At 43.1% G+C, this 18,945-nt stretch overlaps 1 protein-coding gene across 9 annotated transcripts in view; it reads right to left on the bottom strand.

The window, feature by feature from the left end:
• RYR2 (ryanodine receptor 2) overlaps positions 1 to 18,945 on the bottom strand; it is a 568,842-nt gene that overhangs the window by 26,652 nt on the left and 523,245 nt on the right. For all 9 annotated transcript variants that reach the window (XM_088799091.1, XM_074316770.2, XM_074316771.2 and 6 more), the window contains 9 exons: positions 18,437 to 18,565; positions 13,606 to 13,710; positions 11,306 to 11,387; positions 8,088 to 9,385; positions 7,218 to 7,282; positions 5,432 to 5,579; positions 2,543 to 2,629; positions 1,761 to 1,979; positions 222 to 352 (listed from right to left, as the gene is read on the bottom strand). In XM_088799091.1, coding sequence (XP_088655217.1) covers positions 222 to 352; positions 1,761 to 1,979; positions 2,543 to 2,629; positions 5,432 to 5,579; positions 7,218 to 7,282; positions 8,088 to 9,385; positions 11,306 to 11,387; positions 13,606 to 13,710; positions 18,437 to 18,565 — 2,264 coding nt within the window. The remainder of the gene's footprint in view (positions 1 to 221; positions 353 to 1,760; positions 1,980 to 2,542; positions 2,630 to 5,431; positions 5,580 to 7,217; positions 7,283 to 8,087; positions 9,386 to 11,305; positions 11,388 to 13,605; positions 13,711 to 18,436; positions 18,566 to 18,945) is intronic.

Genomic DNA, 18,945 nt, shown 5'->3' with positions numbered 1-18,945 from the left:
GCTGTGGGAATGTTCTCAAAGCCCTCTGTGATTCAGGGATTCAGAACACAGAGGGCAAAAATGGATGGCCACCATGAAAAGGCTGGTGGCGCTCAGCCTTCTGACAATATGTACCCATTATTCACCTCTGCTAAACTTGACACATATGCAGGAAATCCAGCAAAGTATTTCATGTCTAGAAATTCGTGAGCACAGAAATGTCTTATGTATTCTTTACTCACTGTGTGTTGATTACAAGTCTATCCCACTGGCCTTTAATATCATCTTCTGAAGGCTGTTCTGTAATATAAAGCCCATCGAATTCCAATTTTCGAGCTACTTCCTTTTCTCGCTTAAAAATAACCAGTGGGACCTACGTTTGAAAAATAAACATTTTAAATTTGCTTAGATATACTGACATCTCCTGTGGTCAATATATTTACAAAACAGTTCCTGGAAAGAAGTATTTCCCATGTTACTTTCAGGCAAGTAAAAATTGAGTGAAAATGAATCGGCTATGTTTAGACAGAAAGAAGCATTTAGAGGTTTTGAAATAACAAAAGAGAATAGATATTATATATCTTCATGTGTTTTTAAACACATAGAGGTTCATATGTAATTGCACTAATGAAATCATGTTTAAATATTAAAAAGGTTATGCAAAATTATTTTCTTTTACATATTATATATGTATCTACACATAATTACAATAGAAATCGAGGCAATAAAATATAGCAATGTTACTAATATAGCAAAATGCATGCTTCTAAAAGATGCAGAGTTTTATTTGAGAAATGTTTTAATAACCCCTTGCTCAGCATGTCCACAAGCTATTTTGAAATAAATTTTAATTTCAACTTCAGCAAAACTCTTTGTCAGTTTGCCAAGATGTCCCCAGAGCACACTGACTCTCTTTTCATGTGGACAGACTTTCCACAAGACACAGACCCTCAAACGATGCAGAGGGTCTGCAAGGATATGAAAACATCCCTCCCATAAAACCAGGGGAGAAGAAGGACTGAAAAGTTTCTGAAGAAACTTTACATTCCAATTTTTTACCCTGGGCCCTGTTTTTTCAAAAGTTCTGGAAGCTTCACGGGCAGAGGCAGGGACAGTGACAAGGTGTCTCGCTAGGAGAAGATGAAGAAGTGGGCAAGGTAATGGGCAGCCCAGGCACTCAGAGACTCTCTTGAGCTAAATTCACAAATTAAACTGCTGCCTTGTTTTCTGGGTGAAATGAGACAAACTGAAGCATTTCCACCCAAGATGTCGATAGATAGTCCCTAATAACAGAACAATCAAAACGAGCCCTAGGTTTGATATGACATATATCTATAGTTCCTAACACACTGGAGCAATGCTAGGAGACGGAGTGAATGGGTCACGTCTGCGGGGTCAAGTTATAGGTGAAATTGGTCATTATGTGAATAATTACCAATATACGAAAGCTACAGTAAGACAGCCCAAGGCCATATCCCTTCCTAGGGCAGCCTACAGCCCATGCCAGGTCACCATGGAGATCAGAAGGCCATGCTCCAATGTCCCAGCCCAGGACAGCCCCGAGGGCGCCAGCTTCAGAAACAGGCCAGGGCTGCCCTGTGTGTCTGCACGCAGCCCACTGTCCCCTCTGTTGCACCCTGCTCCCGCCCGCTCCCCTACAGGCGTTGATTCCTGGGACATGTACTCTCCATCTCACAATCCGCTTCTTCCCCAGACGTCCAACCTGCACAGAGGCAGGGACGCGCACGTGCACACGGGTGCCCGGGCCCCTACCATCTTACCTTCAGGCAGTAGTAGCCGATGATGCAGAAGAAGGAAATGACGGTGTGCAGCACGGCCAGGATCCGCAGCGTGGGCTCCATGTAGCCGCTGCTCTCCTCCAGCACGTAGTGCACGGCGAGGACGCGGGGCGAGCCACTATCCAGGCTGCTGACCTGGGCGTTTTCCCCTGAGCTGCGCACGGGGAGCTCCTTTCCTTCAACCACAGAAGAAGTGGAGACCTGATTCAAACCATTTAAAGTGCAGTCAGTTCACTTCCTCTAAGACGGCAATGTAAACAAGAAACAGCGGAAACTCAGCCTTAACTGCAAGTAGCCGATGTGAAGCCACTGCACAGAGGAAAGACTAGAGGCAAAGGCTGGAAAGATGGCTCTGAAAACCAATGGCAAGTAATGAACACACTTGTAAAATGCCTTCTAATTCACCAGGAGGTATGAGGATCCAACACGGGCAGGAAAAAACTAGATGGCTAAGCTGCCTTCTCAATTATCAAAAGAAGTGCATGTGACCCAGGTAATACCAGTGAGCTATTCAGCCAGTTAGGCTGGAAACACCTTAGGTAACCCTCGGCCGAACCAAACACGCTTCATGGGGCCGTCCTTAGCTGTCCTCAGCATGCGGAGGAACAAATCTGCTGCTGCCTTGCGTTCAGAGATGTGCCCGAACATTAGGTTTCTCTTTCATCAAATATATTTTAGACTGAGTTTAAACAGCCTCACTAGTGGATTTGTGAAATCTCTACTCTCAAATCAGTCTGTTTATTCAAAAACTAAGACGTACATACCTTATAAAAGAGAAGGATGAAATTGATTGCAAATGCGACAAACAAGGCTAACATCCTCATGTTGTAAAAGTTGCGAGCAAAATAGTTCTGGAGGTGAAAAAAATTAGAAGGTCACTATATCAAGGGACTTGAAATTGGCAGACAATTTAAATACAGGATTCGTTCATTTACCCGACACTACTGCCGGAGCACCTACTATGTGCTATGCATCAAGCACTATTCTTGGGGCTGTGGACGTAACAGTGACGGGGTTAGGACCTAGGGAATGGGGGTGCCATTTCAGATGGCTGGTCAGGGAAGGTTTATCTTAGGAGGGGACATCCGAGCAGAAGCCTGAATGCCACAGGGCACAGGTGAAGTGAACAACTGGGGAGCAAAGGGTATGACAGTGAGAGAAGGAGCCCAGAGGTAAAGTGCTGAGTTCAGAGTGACGTTGAAGTGTCAGAGGATAAAGAAAGAGGCACAGTGAGAAGAGGGCAGAGTGAGAAGGGCTGAGGTCAGAGAGGTGAGTGGGGACAGTTCTGATAAAGTCTGTGTTGTCTCTTCCAGCACAGTGGTTCCGTTTACGATCTCTGGGGCCACCCTGGCTGCCGTCACCCCTCCCTCACTGGGGGAGGGGCACAAGTGACTTAATCACCCTCGTAGCATCACTTCTCTCATCTGTGAAGTGTGGATAAGACAACCTTTCTCGTAAGTTTGCTATGAAGATTCGGTAAGTTAATAGAGGGAAAGCTGGTTATGACACTCGTTATTATAATTGGAATTATTATTTTATTCTAGGAGGATCTGAACAAGGCTTGATGTGATCACTTTATGATTTGGAAAGATTATTCCAGTTTCTGTATGGGAAATAGTTGGGAGGCCTGCGTGGCAGCAAGGGGACCAGCTACAAAGTTATTATAGAAGTGCAGAAGGAGTTACATCAATGGTGGTGGCTCGGATGGGGTCGCCCTGGAGAGGGTAAGACTGGGCAAACTCTGGATGTATTTGGAAGAGAGAGCTGAGAAGAATTATTGTTGGATTGTATTTGAGGTGGGAAAGAAAGAGAGGACTTAGACATGATAACTTACGGATTTCAGGGTCTGAGCAACCAAGTAAATGGTTGGTGCCATTTATAGAGCTGGGGGGGGGGGGGGATGGTGAAACTTAGAGAACTGGATTTAAGGGAAAAATCTCTGGGAGAGATCGAGCATTTATTTCAACATTAAGTGGGAGAACTCTGCAAGGTGTCCAAGTGGCTATGCCAGGGACTTCAGTGTCACAAGGTCCTAGCACAATGACAACTGCTCTCATTTCCCTCTCAGTGCACACATGCCATTTTGGTGATGTCACATCCCACACATGACCCCACCTTTACTGCCACAGATTACTGGACCAAGACTGGCTACCGCTCCCAAATTGGTTCACCCAGGAAGGTGGAACTGCGTCAGAGAGGCTGAGTTAGTTACCCTGCTGTCTGAGCTGGGAGGTGACAAAGACCTAGGGACACAGGGCCCATGGCAGCCTGATGTGGCCATGACCAGTCTCGTGCATACAAGCTGGTGATCAGCGAAAGTCATTGCAGAGTCGGGAGCCTGTGACCCCGAGGCAGAGAGACGACAAGATGCCTTTACTGGCTTTGCACCTGGAGTCACCATGTTCTCCAGGACCCACTGGCTACTTCAGGGTGTGTGGCACCCACGCAGCCTCATGGCCACGCCGTCCATCTACACTTGCAGCCATGCCAACTATCACAACACACCCAATTACTGACTATCAGAGTGATCGAGAACATACTTTATATTCAGTGTCTCTGCACTAAACAATACAGGGGAAGTATAGGTGTTTAAGAAAATAGTTAAAACTATTAATTAAATATACGTATGTTCAAAAATTATATAAAAATATTATATATATGCAGTTAAAATATTTAATTACTGAGTCTAACCCATTTCCCTTATAGGTGAAGTTCTAAAGTACACCGAGTTTCCTAAATGTCTATTTTTGATTCCCAAAGTCTGTAAAACACTGACTATGATTTTGCCTATGATACGGCTTTATTGTAAAGAGTGTTGTTGTTTGTTAGTTTTTAGGTCTGACATTATTGGTCAGTACCTCTTGTAGGTTTATTCTACACACTCACTTCCCCAATTTTTCCTGCTTTAAAAATTATGCATAATATTTATACACATACAAATAAAAAGTCTTTCAAACAAAAATTTTAAGAATTCCACCCTGGATGAACATGACTAGAGATAGAGAATGACAACTTCTTTGTTTTCCAAAGATGAACATGTATTTCATTAATTTGGGGAGCATTTCTGTAAAATGTGTAGAATTACATGAAGAACTATCTTTCTCTCTTCATTCATTTCTCTTTTTTACTTATTTCTATTTAAAGAATAATTTGGAACAGACCTTCTTATTATCAAGGGAGAGTTGGCTCCTTCACTGATGTTTTTATAACTGGATTTTTAATAAAACAGGGATGTTAGCCCAGTTCAGGACCATCAGTAGGAGTCCCTTGTACTCTGAAGGCTCCTGGACTTTGCTTTAATGACTTGCAGAGCCTCACACAGTGTCCTGCACACAGTGGGGCTTCAGGATACATGGGCTGATTGCCCTAGAGTCTTTGTGGGAAGACACTGGATGCTGGCACTCATTACACCCAGTGGGTTCGGGTCACGGGAATGTGTGCAGAGGTTACGGGTTTGACCATCAGGAGCAGTGAACTGACGCCATTCATTTATAAGATATAATAAACACACTGAGATGGGCAAATAAAACATACATGCAGGTCTGACTTGGTTCCCTGATTGTCACCCCAGGGAGGTCAATGACTATTTACTGAGCCAGAGTTATTATTGTCTCACAATATGTCACCACAATATTCATTCTAAAACGGCTTACTAGGAGCTTCTGTTGGTAGGCTATGATTTTCTTCCAGAACGCAGATTCGGGGGGCTCTGGCTCCCCATATCTGTGCGTGTGCAGTGGCCGCAGCCTCTGTTTGCCCTTGTCGTCCTTGGTCTTGTCTTCTTTTTCCCCATCTTCTCCCCTGTGAACACAGACAAATAAATATATGTCATCCAGAAACTAAAGAACAAACGAGTTTCATGCCAAAATACAGCAACGGACAAATATTTGAACCAGAGTACCATTTTTGCCAACTACTTTCTCAATATACAGAGGATGCATTAGAGAATTGCATACTGGAAACCTATGTAATTTTATTAACTAATGTCACTCCAATACATTTAATAAAAGAAAAAAAGAAAATTACTCTCTCCAATGAACTATAATATTCAAAATTCTAGAATTAGGGGTCAGATTTCTGCTCATCCTAGCCTCCTGCAGATGGATCATGCTGGAAGTGTCTTTGTATCTGTATACAGCACATTCCCTCCCAACTGTACAATAAAACATTTCACTGAGAGTGACAATGAAGACTTTTTATTGCCGTGATTTTCCACCATACTTTAGTTTTAAATTATGATTTAAATGTTCAATCTTTAATTCTGACAAGCCATTAGGACTTAAAATCAGAGTCATATGTGTTTGGTTGTTCACATGTATAAAGGATGTCAATTATTAATTTTGAGGCCAATAATGAAATTAGAAGCACTACAATTTGATGCCTAAAATCCCTCTAGGTACAAAGTACCAATCCTTCATGAAACTATATTTATGTATATGTGTCATCACAAACACAAAACCCACAGACACAAAACCCACACTTAACCTCAACCCATATGAGGCATGTGTAATGTTATTTTTAATATTAAACAGTTGCCATTGAAATAACTGTGAACCCTGTTATACATGTCTACATCTCACTATAACAGTCATTTACATGGCCATTTTTATAACTGATCCAACAGTGCAAGACCTGTGACAATGAGTAGTGCTGACTGCAAAAAACAAACAATGAGAACAGACCAAAGAAAATGCCAGAATAGAAGAAAATAAACTGCTATGTGAGAATAGTGACACTACAGGCACTTAAAATTCTGAGTTCCCCGTTTTTTTAAAAATGTGCATATAGAATTGTTTAAATATGGGGAAAGGTGTATGTTTCAGTTATTAACAGAAAGTCAGTGTTAGGAGGAAGTTACACATTTTCATTGCCCATATCCAGCTCTTTATTTCTTATTGCTGCCCTTACAACAGTGCTCCAGGAGTGTTGGTGAAAATGCAATTCCGGGGCCACACCAGACCTGCTGAACCAGCATCTCTGTGGTGGCGGCCAGGAATGTGTGTTTTTAACAAACTCTCCAGCAATTTTTCTGCGTGTGGCCCCAAGACTAGCTTTGAGGGACTTCTCAAGGACCCTTGGCAATGGCATTCAGAATGTGGGTCTCCTCCCCTCTTTCCAAGGACAGAAATACATACACGGTTTTAAACCAGAACTGCAGCCATCAGTCGTCTGTGGTGAGCCCCCCTTAAAGGCAGTGGGGGCTTTTCTGCTGAGACAGAAACACAAACAGAACCCAGACGGAACAGGAGGAAGACTGGACAGGCAGCCTGGGCAGGTGGGCGGGCAGGTATCTATACTTATCCTCCCAGGACTGAGGTCCTCAGTTACAGCCTGTCCACGGAGATGACAGACATCATCGTGTAGCCTGACAGTCTCCATTCTGTCCCCGAAAGAGAGAGCACAAGTGAACCAAGGAAAATATAGAGAAACTACACCTACTCGGCTTTTTCTGGTTCTGATTTTTCTTCTTTTTCTTCCTTTTCTTCCTCTTTCACCTTTTGTTCCTGGGATGAGTCAATGGGAAAAGGAAAAGCAGGTTACACATCACCTTTGAATGAGTTTAGGGAGCCCTGTGATCGTGTGCTGAATTGTGACCTAGAAATGACCTTCTGCCCATATCGAGATAACGTGCCAGGTGGGCTTTCACTAGTGGACTGCATTTCCCTTTGTGTGCACTGACCCTCCACGCACAGTAGGTGCGGACTTCCTGAGCGCCTGCCTCCCACTTTCTCTGTCCCTTCAGAAATACCCTTCTTTACCTCATTCCTCAACTCAAATCTTACTCATCCTTCAAGTCCAATTAAGTGCCAGTTCTTAACTCTCATCTAACTGCTACTCCAAACCATTCTGATGCTTCCGTTCTCTCGACAAGTGAAACCTCTACTGTCTATAGTCTGTGCAATGTAACACTTGATAGCTTTCTAGCTTTTCCACGAAGGTTAGTTATCTCTTTCGAATAATTCTTTCAGGCAACCCGAAAGCCATGACCACACCTTATGTTTCCCTTACTTCCCTATGATACCCCATGTGTCAGACACATGGTGAATACTCATAAAATATTTACGGATGGAATGGTTGTTCAATTGACTAATGTCATTAGGGTGGGTATCTGAGCTTACACCTAGTAGTTTAAGATAATTCAGTAATTTGTAAAGAACCTCCCAAAAGCCAGCTCTGCTTTTTCCACTTCTCTTGGAAGCTTGAGTCACGTGTTGAGCACACAGCGGCCACTGCACGGATGCTGATGTGAAGCCCACATGCTGAGCTCACGTGGCATCCAGAGAGCCGCGGGACATAGTGGTAAGTTACCTGAGATTTCTCTTGCACCTCGGGGGTGGGCACAGGGTTGCTCATGAGGTCGCTGAGGCCAGCATTTGGGTTATGAGGGATGAGTTTGTACTGTCCTCCTTCTCTCTTCAGATCTAAGCCAAATATGTCTGACAGGAGGTCACTTTCCTCCGTCAGGTCCTTCAGGTCCGTGAGATCCTCCGAGGGCAGGGCGGCTTCCAGGGGCTTCCTCTCGCCCTCTTCCCCATCTCCTCTCACCTCATCCTGCGTGGGGTCCGGCATGTTGGCCAGAAGCTCAGCGACTTTGATCTTCTTTGCCCCTTCCACCAGGCTGCCTCCCAGGAGCAGGCTGCAGATGATGCGGGAAAAGCCCCTGAGCACGCTGGTGACGAAGTGCACGAGGCTCATCATGACGCTCCAATAGGAGGAAAAGAGAGCCGTGACCATGTCCCTCACTGTCATCTTCTTCACCTTCTTCATCTGCTTCTTCAGGCTCTTCAGGCTGAGCATCCGCATAAGGGTCAGGATATTGTACCTGAGAGCCAGCAGGGCCGACTTGACGGTCAGAATGGAGAAGAAGCCCATTCTCGGGCCCTGCTCTTCCGGCTTCTCCTTCTCACTCTCCTCTTTGTTGGCTGACCTCTCATTCAAGTCCGACTCGGAGATCTGGGCCGCCAGCTGCATCTCAAATATGGTGTCCTCGCAGAAGTTCACGAAGAGCTCCATCTTCTCCTTCTCGCCGCCCTCGTTGACCACGTCGAAGATGAACTGCCTCTTGGACTCCTTGACCTGGGGCTTCTCCCACTGTGTCCGGCTGGACTCGCTGATCTCAAAATACACCCTCTCGATGCGCTTGGCACTCCCCATGATCTCGATGCGGCCCAGGAAGGGCTGGAAGTAGTTGAGCACGCTCTCCGCCAGCTCCAGGAACGTCTGCAGCCGCGTGTCGTTGGGCATGTGCTCCGAAAGGTTGGTCAGAAGGACAGCCACATTGAAGCCAATGTCCTTTGCGGGCTCGTGGAACCGCTTGACAAACTCCTCATAGTCGAGGGTTTCGTTTTCATCTGTCTCGGCGCAGGACAGAAGGAACTCGGTCTCGGACTGCGTGTAGTGCTTGTGGCTCTCCATCGCTTTGTGGAACTCCCTCTTGGAAATGACGCCCTTGCCATCGGGGTCGTATTCCTTAAATGTGTCAGAAGAGGTCAAATCCTTCAGTTTTAAGAACATGTCAAAGAATTTGAGAATCATCTCCACGTTGTTGGAAGACTCCACAAGCATGTCAACCATCTGCTTGCCGATGGTTCCATTTACCACGTTGCCTGGTGGGAGAGAATGACACCCGATCAAAATGAACCCCTGATCAATAAAAAGCAATGTCTATGGAGAATATAACAATATAGACGCTATACACCATCTGAGTCAAGGGTGGCTCCTCGTTCAATGATTATTGTGATTACACAGACACATGCAAAACCACATTTACAAAGGAATTAAACTAACACACAGAAAACAATATTTGAACAAAAGTTGGCTTTTTTTTCTTCCTTAAATTGATCAAAGAAGCAATATGTTTCAGGAAAAAGAAAATGGGCAAACATGTATATCCAAAAGCTTGACCTGAAATCCAGTCTCATTATTAATAAAAATGAGCATTTGCAGAATCTTTCACGATTGAAAAATCTCTCCTTATAGACAACACCTGATTGAATGCTTACATGTCTGTAAGGCAGGTACTTTTTATTAATTCTGATTTTACTATCGAGGAAACTGAGGATTAGCAAGGCTAAATGAATGTACCCATTGTGACATGGTTAGTGAGGGTAAAAAGATTCCCCAAGAGCAAGTTATATGCTCTTTCTGATTTAAAATGTAAAGCACTGCCCTGCATTTTTCTTCATGGTCCAGAAGGTTTATAGTTGGAAAATGGCAGATTACTGATAAGCTTGAGAAAATTCGATAGCATGTTAAATTACAGTCGCAGAATGCTTTCACTCTTTGCACAGAGCATGCTATGCAACATACAGACTGACACAGAAGAAGGACACATGGCGAGAGTCCTGCTGCGTCCACCTGTGAAGCAGTGACCACTGTGGTTCGGAGTGTGGGCTCAGGAGCCGCACGGTGGGCTGCAATCCAGGCCCCGCCATCTACCCCTGGGCACCCTGGAAGGGCTCGCCACCTCTCTGCACCCCAGTCTTCTCATTTGCAAAGCAGTAATAATGATACTATCAAACTTCTGAACCTGATATTAGGATGAAATAAGTACTTAAACCAGGAGCCGCTTAAACCAGGAGCCGGGACATTACAAGAGGTTAATTTTAAGTTGTTATGGCTATGGCTGCTGCTGCTGCTTTTCTTATGGTTGTTTTTCAGACTGAAATTTGAAATGAGGTCATAGTGAAAGGACCCCATCGTGCTCAGAGGGTATGAAGTGGCTGCTACTGAAGGGTTTTAAGCAAATGGTATGTCTCTGAAGTTCCTGCACAGGGCAAGACTCCTGACTGAGTTAATCAAAGTGCAGTTTCACAATGCAGGGGGAACTAGGAAGGAAAAATCAGGAAGGTTTAAGAAGAAAGGATAGGTTACATAATGGGGAACGTTGTTTGGTTGCTGTGGTCATATTCACAAGAGTTCACAGAATGTTCATGTCAGTTTATCATTATCTCCATTTCACGGAGGAAACTGAACAATGGAGGTGAGATTTATCCACTGGTCACGTGTGTTAGCCGCGGATGTGGGAACCAAGCGCTCAACCACTATGCTTACTGCCAGATGCAGAAGAGCAATGTAATAACAGAAAAAGAAGTGGAAATAGAAGAGAGAATAAAAACTGGAGGGGCGTGTGGAGGCAGGATAACACTGCCACACACAGGGGTTACAATGAGAAAAGCTCAGAGCAGCAATTCACAGGGTTGGAGTTTATCCAAATGTCTGTAATCCCTACTGATTACTCACAAATGAATGAAACTTTATATATAATCTTTCTGGAGAGTCTTCTCTTTGGGGCATTACTATGAAGTACTGTGGTTTCATTCCATAGACATGTAAGCTGAGATACGCAGGATCTCTCTTTTTTTAAAAAACTAACTCAAGAGTCACAAAGTCACCAATACACCCAAGCATCTGTTACATCTCACTGTGACTACTTCAGTCTTTGCAGGATGCTGACATATTATCCCTTCAAAAAAGAATAAAGGGAAGTTGAATGTGGACAATGTAAACATATACGTCAAAACTACCTTCTAACATGGACAGCAACATGACCACCATGTCCTTCTGAAGATCCATTAGTTCTTTTAATAGCTCAATTTGACTGGAATCCTGAAAATATTAACAAATTGCATGTGAGATCATGGGAAAACGAGGCAGCCCGAACATGCACGTCTCATGAGTGCCCCACGAACAGTAAACGCAGAGGGACAGAACGAAAGAAAGGCCAAATGCAGGCGTGTAGCTTATTCAAAATATACATCTCAGGACTAAAGCACATGTACGACCGATTCCAACTCATGTTCAGTGTGTGCAGGGACACGAGCCAGTGTAAGGAGCGCAGAGGGACAGGGCATCGACATGTTCCCCAGGGCCCGCCCCGCAGGACTCAGGTGACTCTGCACGTGGATATCTTTCTGTCACTGGAAAAGTCTGTACAGTACTTGTCTTTGCTTCTTTCTAACTTACTACACAAAGATGCTATCTATTTTGTAAAAATTAATGTATCCTGTAAAGAACAGGCAGAGACTTCTGCTACAGAAATATAATCCAAAATGTGTACAGTGTATCTTCTTTACCATTTTTATTACAATCTCTTATATTTCTCTGGTTAAAATTGTCTGGGGGTTTTGTTTTGGTTTGATTTTAATTTTTCACCATGAAAAATATATATATTTTAATTATACCAGGTATCATTTTATTCATCTGGATTTTGCAACACACGAAGCTACATTTCTACATTGCTGGAAACATGGGACTTTTTCTTTATAAAGAGTTGTTACCTTGACCAAGTCTACGAATTGCAAGTTGTGAGGTAGCACCAGATGTTAATACAGGGATGCGGGTACATCAGAAAGAGAACTCTCTTCGTTCACATTGGTTTCCTTTACTTACTAAAATGTCATTAGTGATTAGATGAAAGCATCGTGACATTTTCTTATTTGGCTGAAGTCATCAATAACTAGACAGTGACAAAGATTCTCTCCTTGACCAAACTCTAGCCAGGCTCCTCTGTGCCCTCTTCTCAACTAGGCCTCACCCTTGGTCTACAAAGCCTAGAACGAGCACTCACATAGTTTCAAAGCCACATCCCTGGGATGACCCTGGCCCCCACTAGAATACCTAAGAAAACTCAAGGCCGCCAAAAAATGTACTGTTTGTTCCAGCCAACACCTGAGGACAGGGCCTCTGTCCCCCCATCTCTGTGGGAGGGTAGGAAACTGACTGGTACCTGCCAGCTGGACTCATCGCATTCACACTGACCACACCTTGGTAATTTTTCACTTCTGACTCTACTGAGGCCCGGTTCACTCCCTCCCTAGCCCCTCAGTCTCCCTTTAAAGCACCCAGTCAACTCTGTACAAATCACACTGGACTCTCTTCCCTCCCGCAATAGTTCTACCAATTAAAATCTGCCCTGACCACTTTAACCAGTGTCTGGCTTTGATTATCTTTGTTGTCATGCTCCTGTGTTAGGCCGGGGACAGGTGTAAGCATCCTCAGGTTATGGGAGGAAAGGAGACTAAGGGAGGAGAGAGAGCGGGCCCATACTCATAGGATCGAGGGGTGAAAAATCTTCTCACTTTAAATCTAGCACGCTTTCCTCCACCTGATATCTGGCAAGTACCCACACCATGACAGATATGTCAGATCTCAGGGCATCCAGCACAAGTCACCCCTTCAAAGGGACATGTTTACTCAAGATTTATATGAATAATTTTTCTATTCATGCATCTCTTAGCTTCAAATGAAATAGATACAGTGATGAGAAAAACATGCTGATATTTTCAATATGCACGCCCCAATTAACATTAAAACATGGGGGGACATCTATTTTGTACTGGCTTATCCTTATAGCTACTTTTTTCTCTTTGACTTTCATGAAGCTAAATTTTCTGTTAGTGGGTACAAGCCATCTGCAGAGAAAAGCTATTTGTTTCCACCCTATAAATAAACCCTCCACCTTCAACAGGGGGCTGGTAGCAGATCAAAAGCCTTTCCCAGTAATCTGTAGGGAGAATAATCATCCAGAAGTGGGTCTATGAAGACTTGTGAAATGTTCAGTGTTCGGGGACTACACTCTTTTATTTCTCCATATATTCAATTCCTTAATATCTCTTGTTCTCAGTTTTGAATAATGGCTCCCACTTATTCCCAGCTTGCATCAATTCTTTTACTTAAGAAAGTGCTTTCTAATGTAGAGTAAGAGATATATAAAGAGGTCATCTGAGAACGATAATATTCTAACGAAGGAGAGCGTGTTTGATCTGCCAGTGACTATGGTGTCCCATCTGTCATTCAGGATGCTAGTAGGAGGTAGCTGATTTACCTGAGACAACTTCATTTGCATGTGGGCAAAGACGTGGAGGAAGCCGACCACTGCATCCCAGAGCCGGCTGTGGGCCAGGCTCTGCTGGTTCCCAGTGCAGGGGCCCTGCAGGAAACAGACCAACAGCATCATTCCCGAACCGTCACTGCCAAATCAACCTCACAGTAATAGGCACTCACTTAACATAGGTTATCACCAACATGTCATCTGAAAAGATGGAACCCCAAATGAAAGATACACAGTGATGATAATGGTGTAGTACCCTTAGAAGATAAGCATTTTCATCTATGAAATGTTTAATATAATAAATCCTGAAAACAATTTTTCAACAGATTTTCGTGTTCTGTTTCTGTGTGAATAATAAAACATGGACAAAAAAGAATGATGAATGATTTCGTTTTTGTCTGCCTTTATTTTCTCCTATTTAGAGGAGAAGGGTAAGATCCAATTGTTTTGGCTGTTAAGTCAAATCAATCAGCCCTTACTATCTTGTGAGAAAAGAATCTGGGATTCTGCTTAAAATGAGAGAGCAATACTTCCTATTGCTAAATAGTAACCAGGATTAAGCATCCATCAGAGAGAAAAAGTACTCTTAATGCTTTCTTAGTTATACAAGTGTTTTACCAATCATACAACCACTGAGATTTTAAAATATTACTAATCAGTCATTAACTTTATGAACCCAAGATCGGAGGTAATCAGAACCTAACTTTGCTCTCTAAGCTTGCACTTCAGAAGTGATCTTCATGTGGCACTAGAGAGTGTGTGTTGTAGCAGGTAGAATGTTTCCATGGAGACAATTTCTATATTTACTTTCTGAGGAAAAATTATACAATCTCTAAGTTTTGCAAACACACACCCACCCATCAACCAGGAAAATAAATAACAGGTATCTTATTTCAAAAGAAAAACCACATATACAACATAGCTCTTAACTTCCAATTCATTCATTCCTTTATACAAGCGACTCATAATGAGTTTAAGTTAGGGAGAGGTTTTTAGGATTTGACTCTAGAAACAGTGACCGGAAGAGACGACCGCACTGAAGATACTGATGGGATACTGAAATGGACCTTTGTCCTGCCTCAGCTTCTATCGATGTCCTGAGAACAAAAGACAGTACGTGCCAAGAGCCTCTGTATTCCATAAGCAAGATGTGGACTCAGTACTCAAGGAAGGGGGACTCAATAGGTCTTCCACCCTGAGGATACAGACGGGTTGAAGTTGAAAAGGGGAGACGCTGGAGAGCGCTCTCCTGGCAGGCACCGCCACCTCCATCCCTGCTGCAGTGGGAGAGGAGAGGGGCTGCTTCTCCAGCCCTTAACACCAAGGAGAGAGAAGGCAACATGAGGACCCTCGGAGTGCCTGGCTTCTGTCTCCTGAAGTTGGAGTATAAGGTTTGGCATTAAAAAATGTTAAAAGTGCTCGCTTCGGCAGCACATGCACTAAAAATGTGAAAGACAGAGAGTGACAAAAAAAGAAAAAGTTGTTTGTTTGTTTGTTTGTTTGTTTTTTTATGTGGGCTTCTCAGGATGGAACTACTCTGTTCCAATATTGCCCGACAAGACAGTCTGAAAGGGTTATGTGACTCCAAGGCAGAGGGAACCACCAGATGCAGTCTGTGGAATAATTTAAAACTGGATGGGAAAAGAGGCATTTCCAGGCACTATGGGTAATAGGGTTTCAACAGGCCACCCCAGAGGGCAGATCCAGGGTGACAGCCTGACTTGCAGGTGCCCTGGAAGGAGACCTTCCCTCCCTGATTCTTCTCCCACCCCCAGTTCCTGCCCTGAGGAATCCTGAGACTGACAGGCTGGAAAGGAGGACAGCGGAACCCTGTGGGGAGACAGGAGAGAAGCCCATATTTTACTCCGAGCCCTCAGCCCTCCATCCTCATCCCTGAGGCCTTTCCAGCATGAAGGCAGGTTCAAGGGTAAGGGGAGGTTTTAAGGTGGATCGGAGTTAAGTGATTATGCCACTGTACTGTCACTGAAATGAGACTACTCTGTGACGAAGTGACTGAAAGAATTGTATTTATCTGAGGGTAGCCAGTGCACAGATCCATTCAAAGATTGGGAAAGAAATGGTCCACAAAGCAAGTCTGAAGAGACACTGGTGGGAAGGAATCAGGTTACTCAGCCCATCCAATGTACCAGGCTGTCGTAATTTTACAGCAAACTTTAGCCCCATCTGGCTGTTACAATGACTGGTTTCAAAGCAACAGATCTTCAGGATCTCCCTGTTTTTCAAGTCCAGGCTGGTGGTGTGTTCCATGGTAAGAACATTGGTGGGGTGCAAGTGCAGGAGGCCATCAGGGGGCCACTAGTATGCCATTTCAAGGAAAATAAATGTGACTTTTCTTCAAGTCAGGAAGTATTTTCTTCATGTGGTATTTAAGTACTTAATTAAAAGTTAAAGTACTTTAAAGTCTAAGTCCTTCTGCAACCAAAACTTGACCAAGAGTTGTCTCTGCAACATGCAACAAAGTTGCAAACCCAAGGCCAAAGCCCCCACCAGTCCTCCTAAACCTGAAGCGTACAGAATGTCCTTCCCAGGACCTGCCCAACCTTAGGCCATGCACTGCTGAGAACAGCTCACTAATCTGAACGGAACACCAGCCTTTCCCACCACCTCACACTCCTATTTCTCGTGACCTGTGTGGTGCCAGTGTATACCTTTGCAACCGCCAGAAGGCAGGTGGGCCTTACTTTCAGACTGTGGCAACAACAAATAAAACTTCCTTGTTTTCTCACCAGTTATCCCGTGGCGTTACTCTAGGAACTCTGACAACACAATGGCCTCTTATTCAAAAGCAATTCTCCTTCCCCCATTATTAAAACTGTAATGGAATCTTACAGGTAACACCTTTGTTTGGATGGTTTTGGATTTCCCCATTACATAATTATCTACATTAGCAAGAATTTGAATCAAAAGCAATATGCAGTGCTGTCATCTTTAAGGCAGTCCAAAATAAGCATGAAACTGACAAGCTTTTGTCCAGAGTATCAGTAACAACCTGTAACTATGGTGCTAAGGCAAGCTTCTTCAAAACATATTTCACTAAACATGATGTGGTGACCTGGCCTTGCTCCTGGGACAGAAAAAGGACATTAATGAAGAAACCGGTCAAATCAGAATAAGGTCTCTAATTTAGTTTATAGAATTGTGCTGATATTAATTTCTTAGTTTTGACAAATGCATCATGGTTACATGAAATATCAGTATTAGGGAAAGCCAGGTGAATTGCATATGGAAGCACTTTGTAACTGTTCTGCATATCAAAAATTATTCCAAAGTAAGTTTTTATTAAAATATATGTTTCAGAAATGATTAATTTATATAAAAGTATATCATATAAACAAAGAGTAATGAGAAGTTAAAAACTGAACAAGCAACAATAAGCCATGCTGTCCCTTAATAAGTCCTGTTATCCTTTGAATGTTCATACAAACAAGTTACAATGAAGAATTTTGTACATAGTGAGAGGTTAAGGCATGCTTCCACTTTTATGTAAATTCAGGAATCTGATTTATTTTAAGAACCAAGAAAGGCCCACTCTAGGTTGAAATGGCATTTAAGTTTCATTTGTCATATAGAAACCATTTTCCTAACTGTTTCTGTAAAAAGCTCAGGCTTGCTCATGTCATCGGTTAATCTTATTTAATCAGGCCAGTTCACATTCAGTGTGAATAACATGTTTCTAGACGTGGATGAGAATATCAAGGCAATAATGGAAGCCAGGGAAGATAAGGAAATAGGAATATGAGTGGGCTGAAACTGACTCAAAATTCGCTTTTATTTGATTTAAAGAAAATTATTAGAATTATCAAGTGTGGCTTTTCTATTTTGAAATGCAGAAATAAAGATATTTTTTCCCTGCCCAGGGAGAGAGTAGAAAAAGCGAGATTCTTCCCAAGTAGGGACACAGAGCACGGAATGAGCCTGGAGGGGGCAGGGACAAGCTGTCCACCGCCACTGCCTTCACCTCCCTCAGTCACGAGTCCTTTATCCACTCAAACAACCTGTAAATATGCCAGCTCTAAGGACACAATCTGTTATTTTTACGTAACTTTCCCCCCTCTAAGATGATGTGATGTGTGGTCGAAGGAAGCAAACTATATATTCCTTCTTCCTATATAGCACATCTCAAACACAGCGTTCACGATTCTGTCCGTGGAGACAGAAGGTACAAAGGAAAGAGGACACACTGGACTTCTAGGAGATAGCAACGCTTTGATGGTTGAAAAAAATACCCAGAATTTTACATCTTTTCAAAATCTGCAGGTTAAGACAAGTTTAGCCTATTAAGAATACAAAACAAATCAATGTTTAAAAAAAGGTAGATTCTTTATAGTATTTGGAATTTTACCTATATTAGACATGATTATATTATGTAATTATGTAATTACACACAGAGAGAAGGTTTTAAATACTCGTCTCTTTCTTAATGCGGAACTTCTCCCTCACTTCTATTGCAACGCTCTAAAGAGGGTGTCACGTCCTGCCTTTCCTGCCCCCCTTCCTTCCTCACACTCGCTGAGTGTTGACGTGGATACCAGGCCTGGAGGTGCCAGAGCCAATACCACAGTTCATGCCTCCAAGAAGTGAGTGACACGTCAATCGGCCAAAGGATAAAGAAGCTCATTCTGAATAAATTCACACCTCAGCCTAATTTTTTTATTGTCATCTCTGGCTAAGGATCTATGGCCAGGGTCAACTGGAACTGGGGACAATGGCAGGAGAATATTTTAGGCATATTGCATTTTTCCATGGAATGCTATGCTAACCAGTTGAGTCTTTCTTCAAATATCAGGAAAGTTTAAAGATTTACCTGAATATACTCTGTGAGGGTGTTAAAGACTTGTTTTGCTACTTGAATTGCTTTGGAGAAATTCCTCTGTCCTTGTTCATCAATGACGTCTTTCCCAGAGTAATACCAATAGAAATCACTGATTGACTCCTGTGAAAGAGAGATGGTAGGATTAAGGCACATTCTGGAGCTATTACTTACCTGCCCAGTTTTGGACTCTAACAGGAAATCATTTTAAATAACAGATTTGGAAGCAAACAAAAATATCTGTGAAGTAAATACAATTCCCAGTGATTTTCCGAAATATGCCAGATGGTAATGTCCTCCTTAGATATAAATAATCAACTGGAGAGAAGGTAAGTAGCAGGAAACCTAGCTCTAAAAATGACTTTCTATGTCTGATGACCTTGAACTCCACAAACATAAGGATTCGTAAGATTAGTACATATTTATCCACTGAGTAGTCACATGTTCACTATGTGAGCACAGATATTAAACAAATCACGGAACAGTATTTTTTGGGTTATAGA

This window comes from Rhinolophus sinicus, chromosome 6 (assembly GCF_057876585.1).
Source record: "Rhinolophus sinicus isolate RSI-liver-muscle chromosome 6, RSI-T2T, whole genome shotgun sequence".
NCBI lineage: Eukaryota > Metazoa > Chordata > Mammalia > Chiroptera > Rhinolophidae > Rhinolophus > Rhinolophus sinicus.
This window is presented reverse-complemented; position numbering and strand designations above follow the sequence as displayed.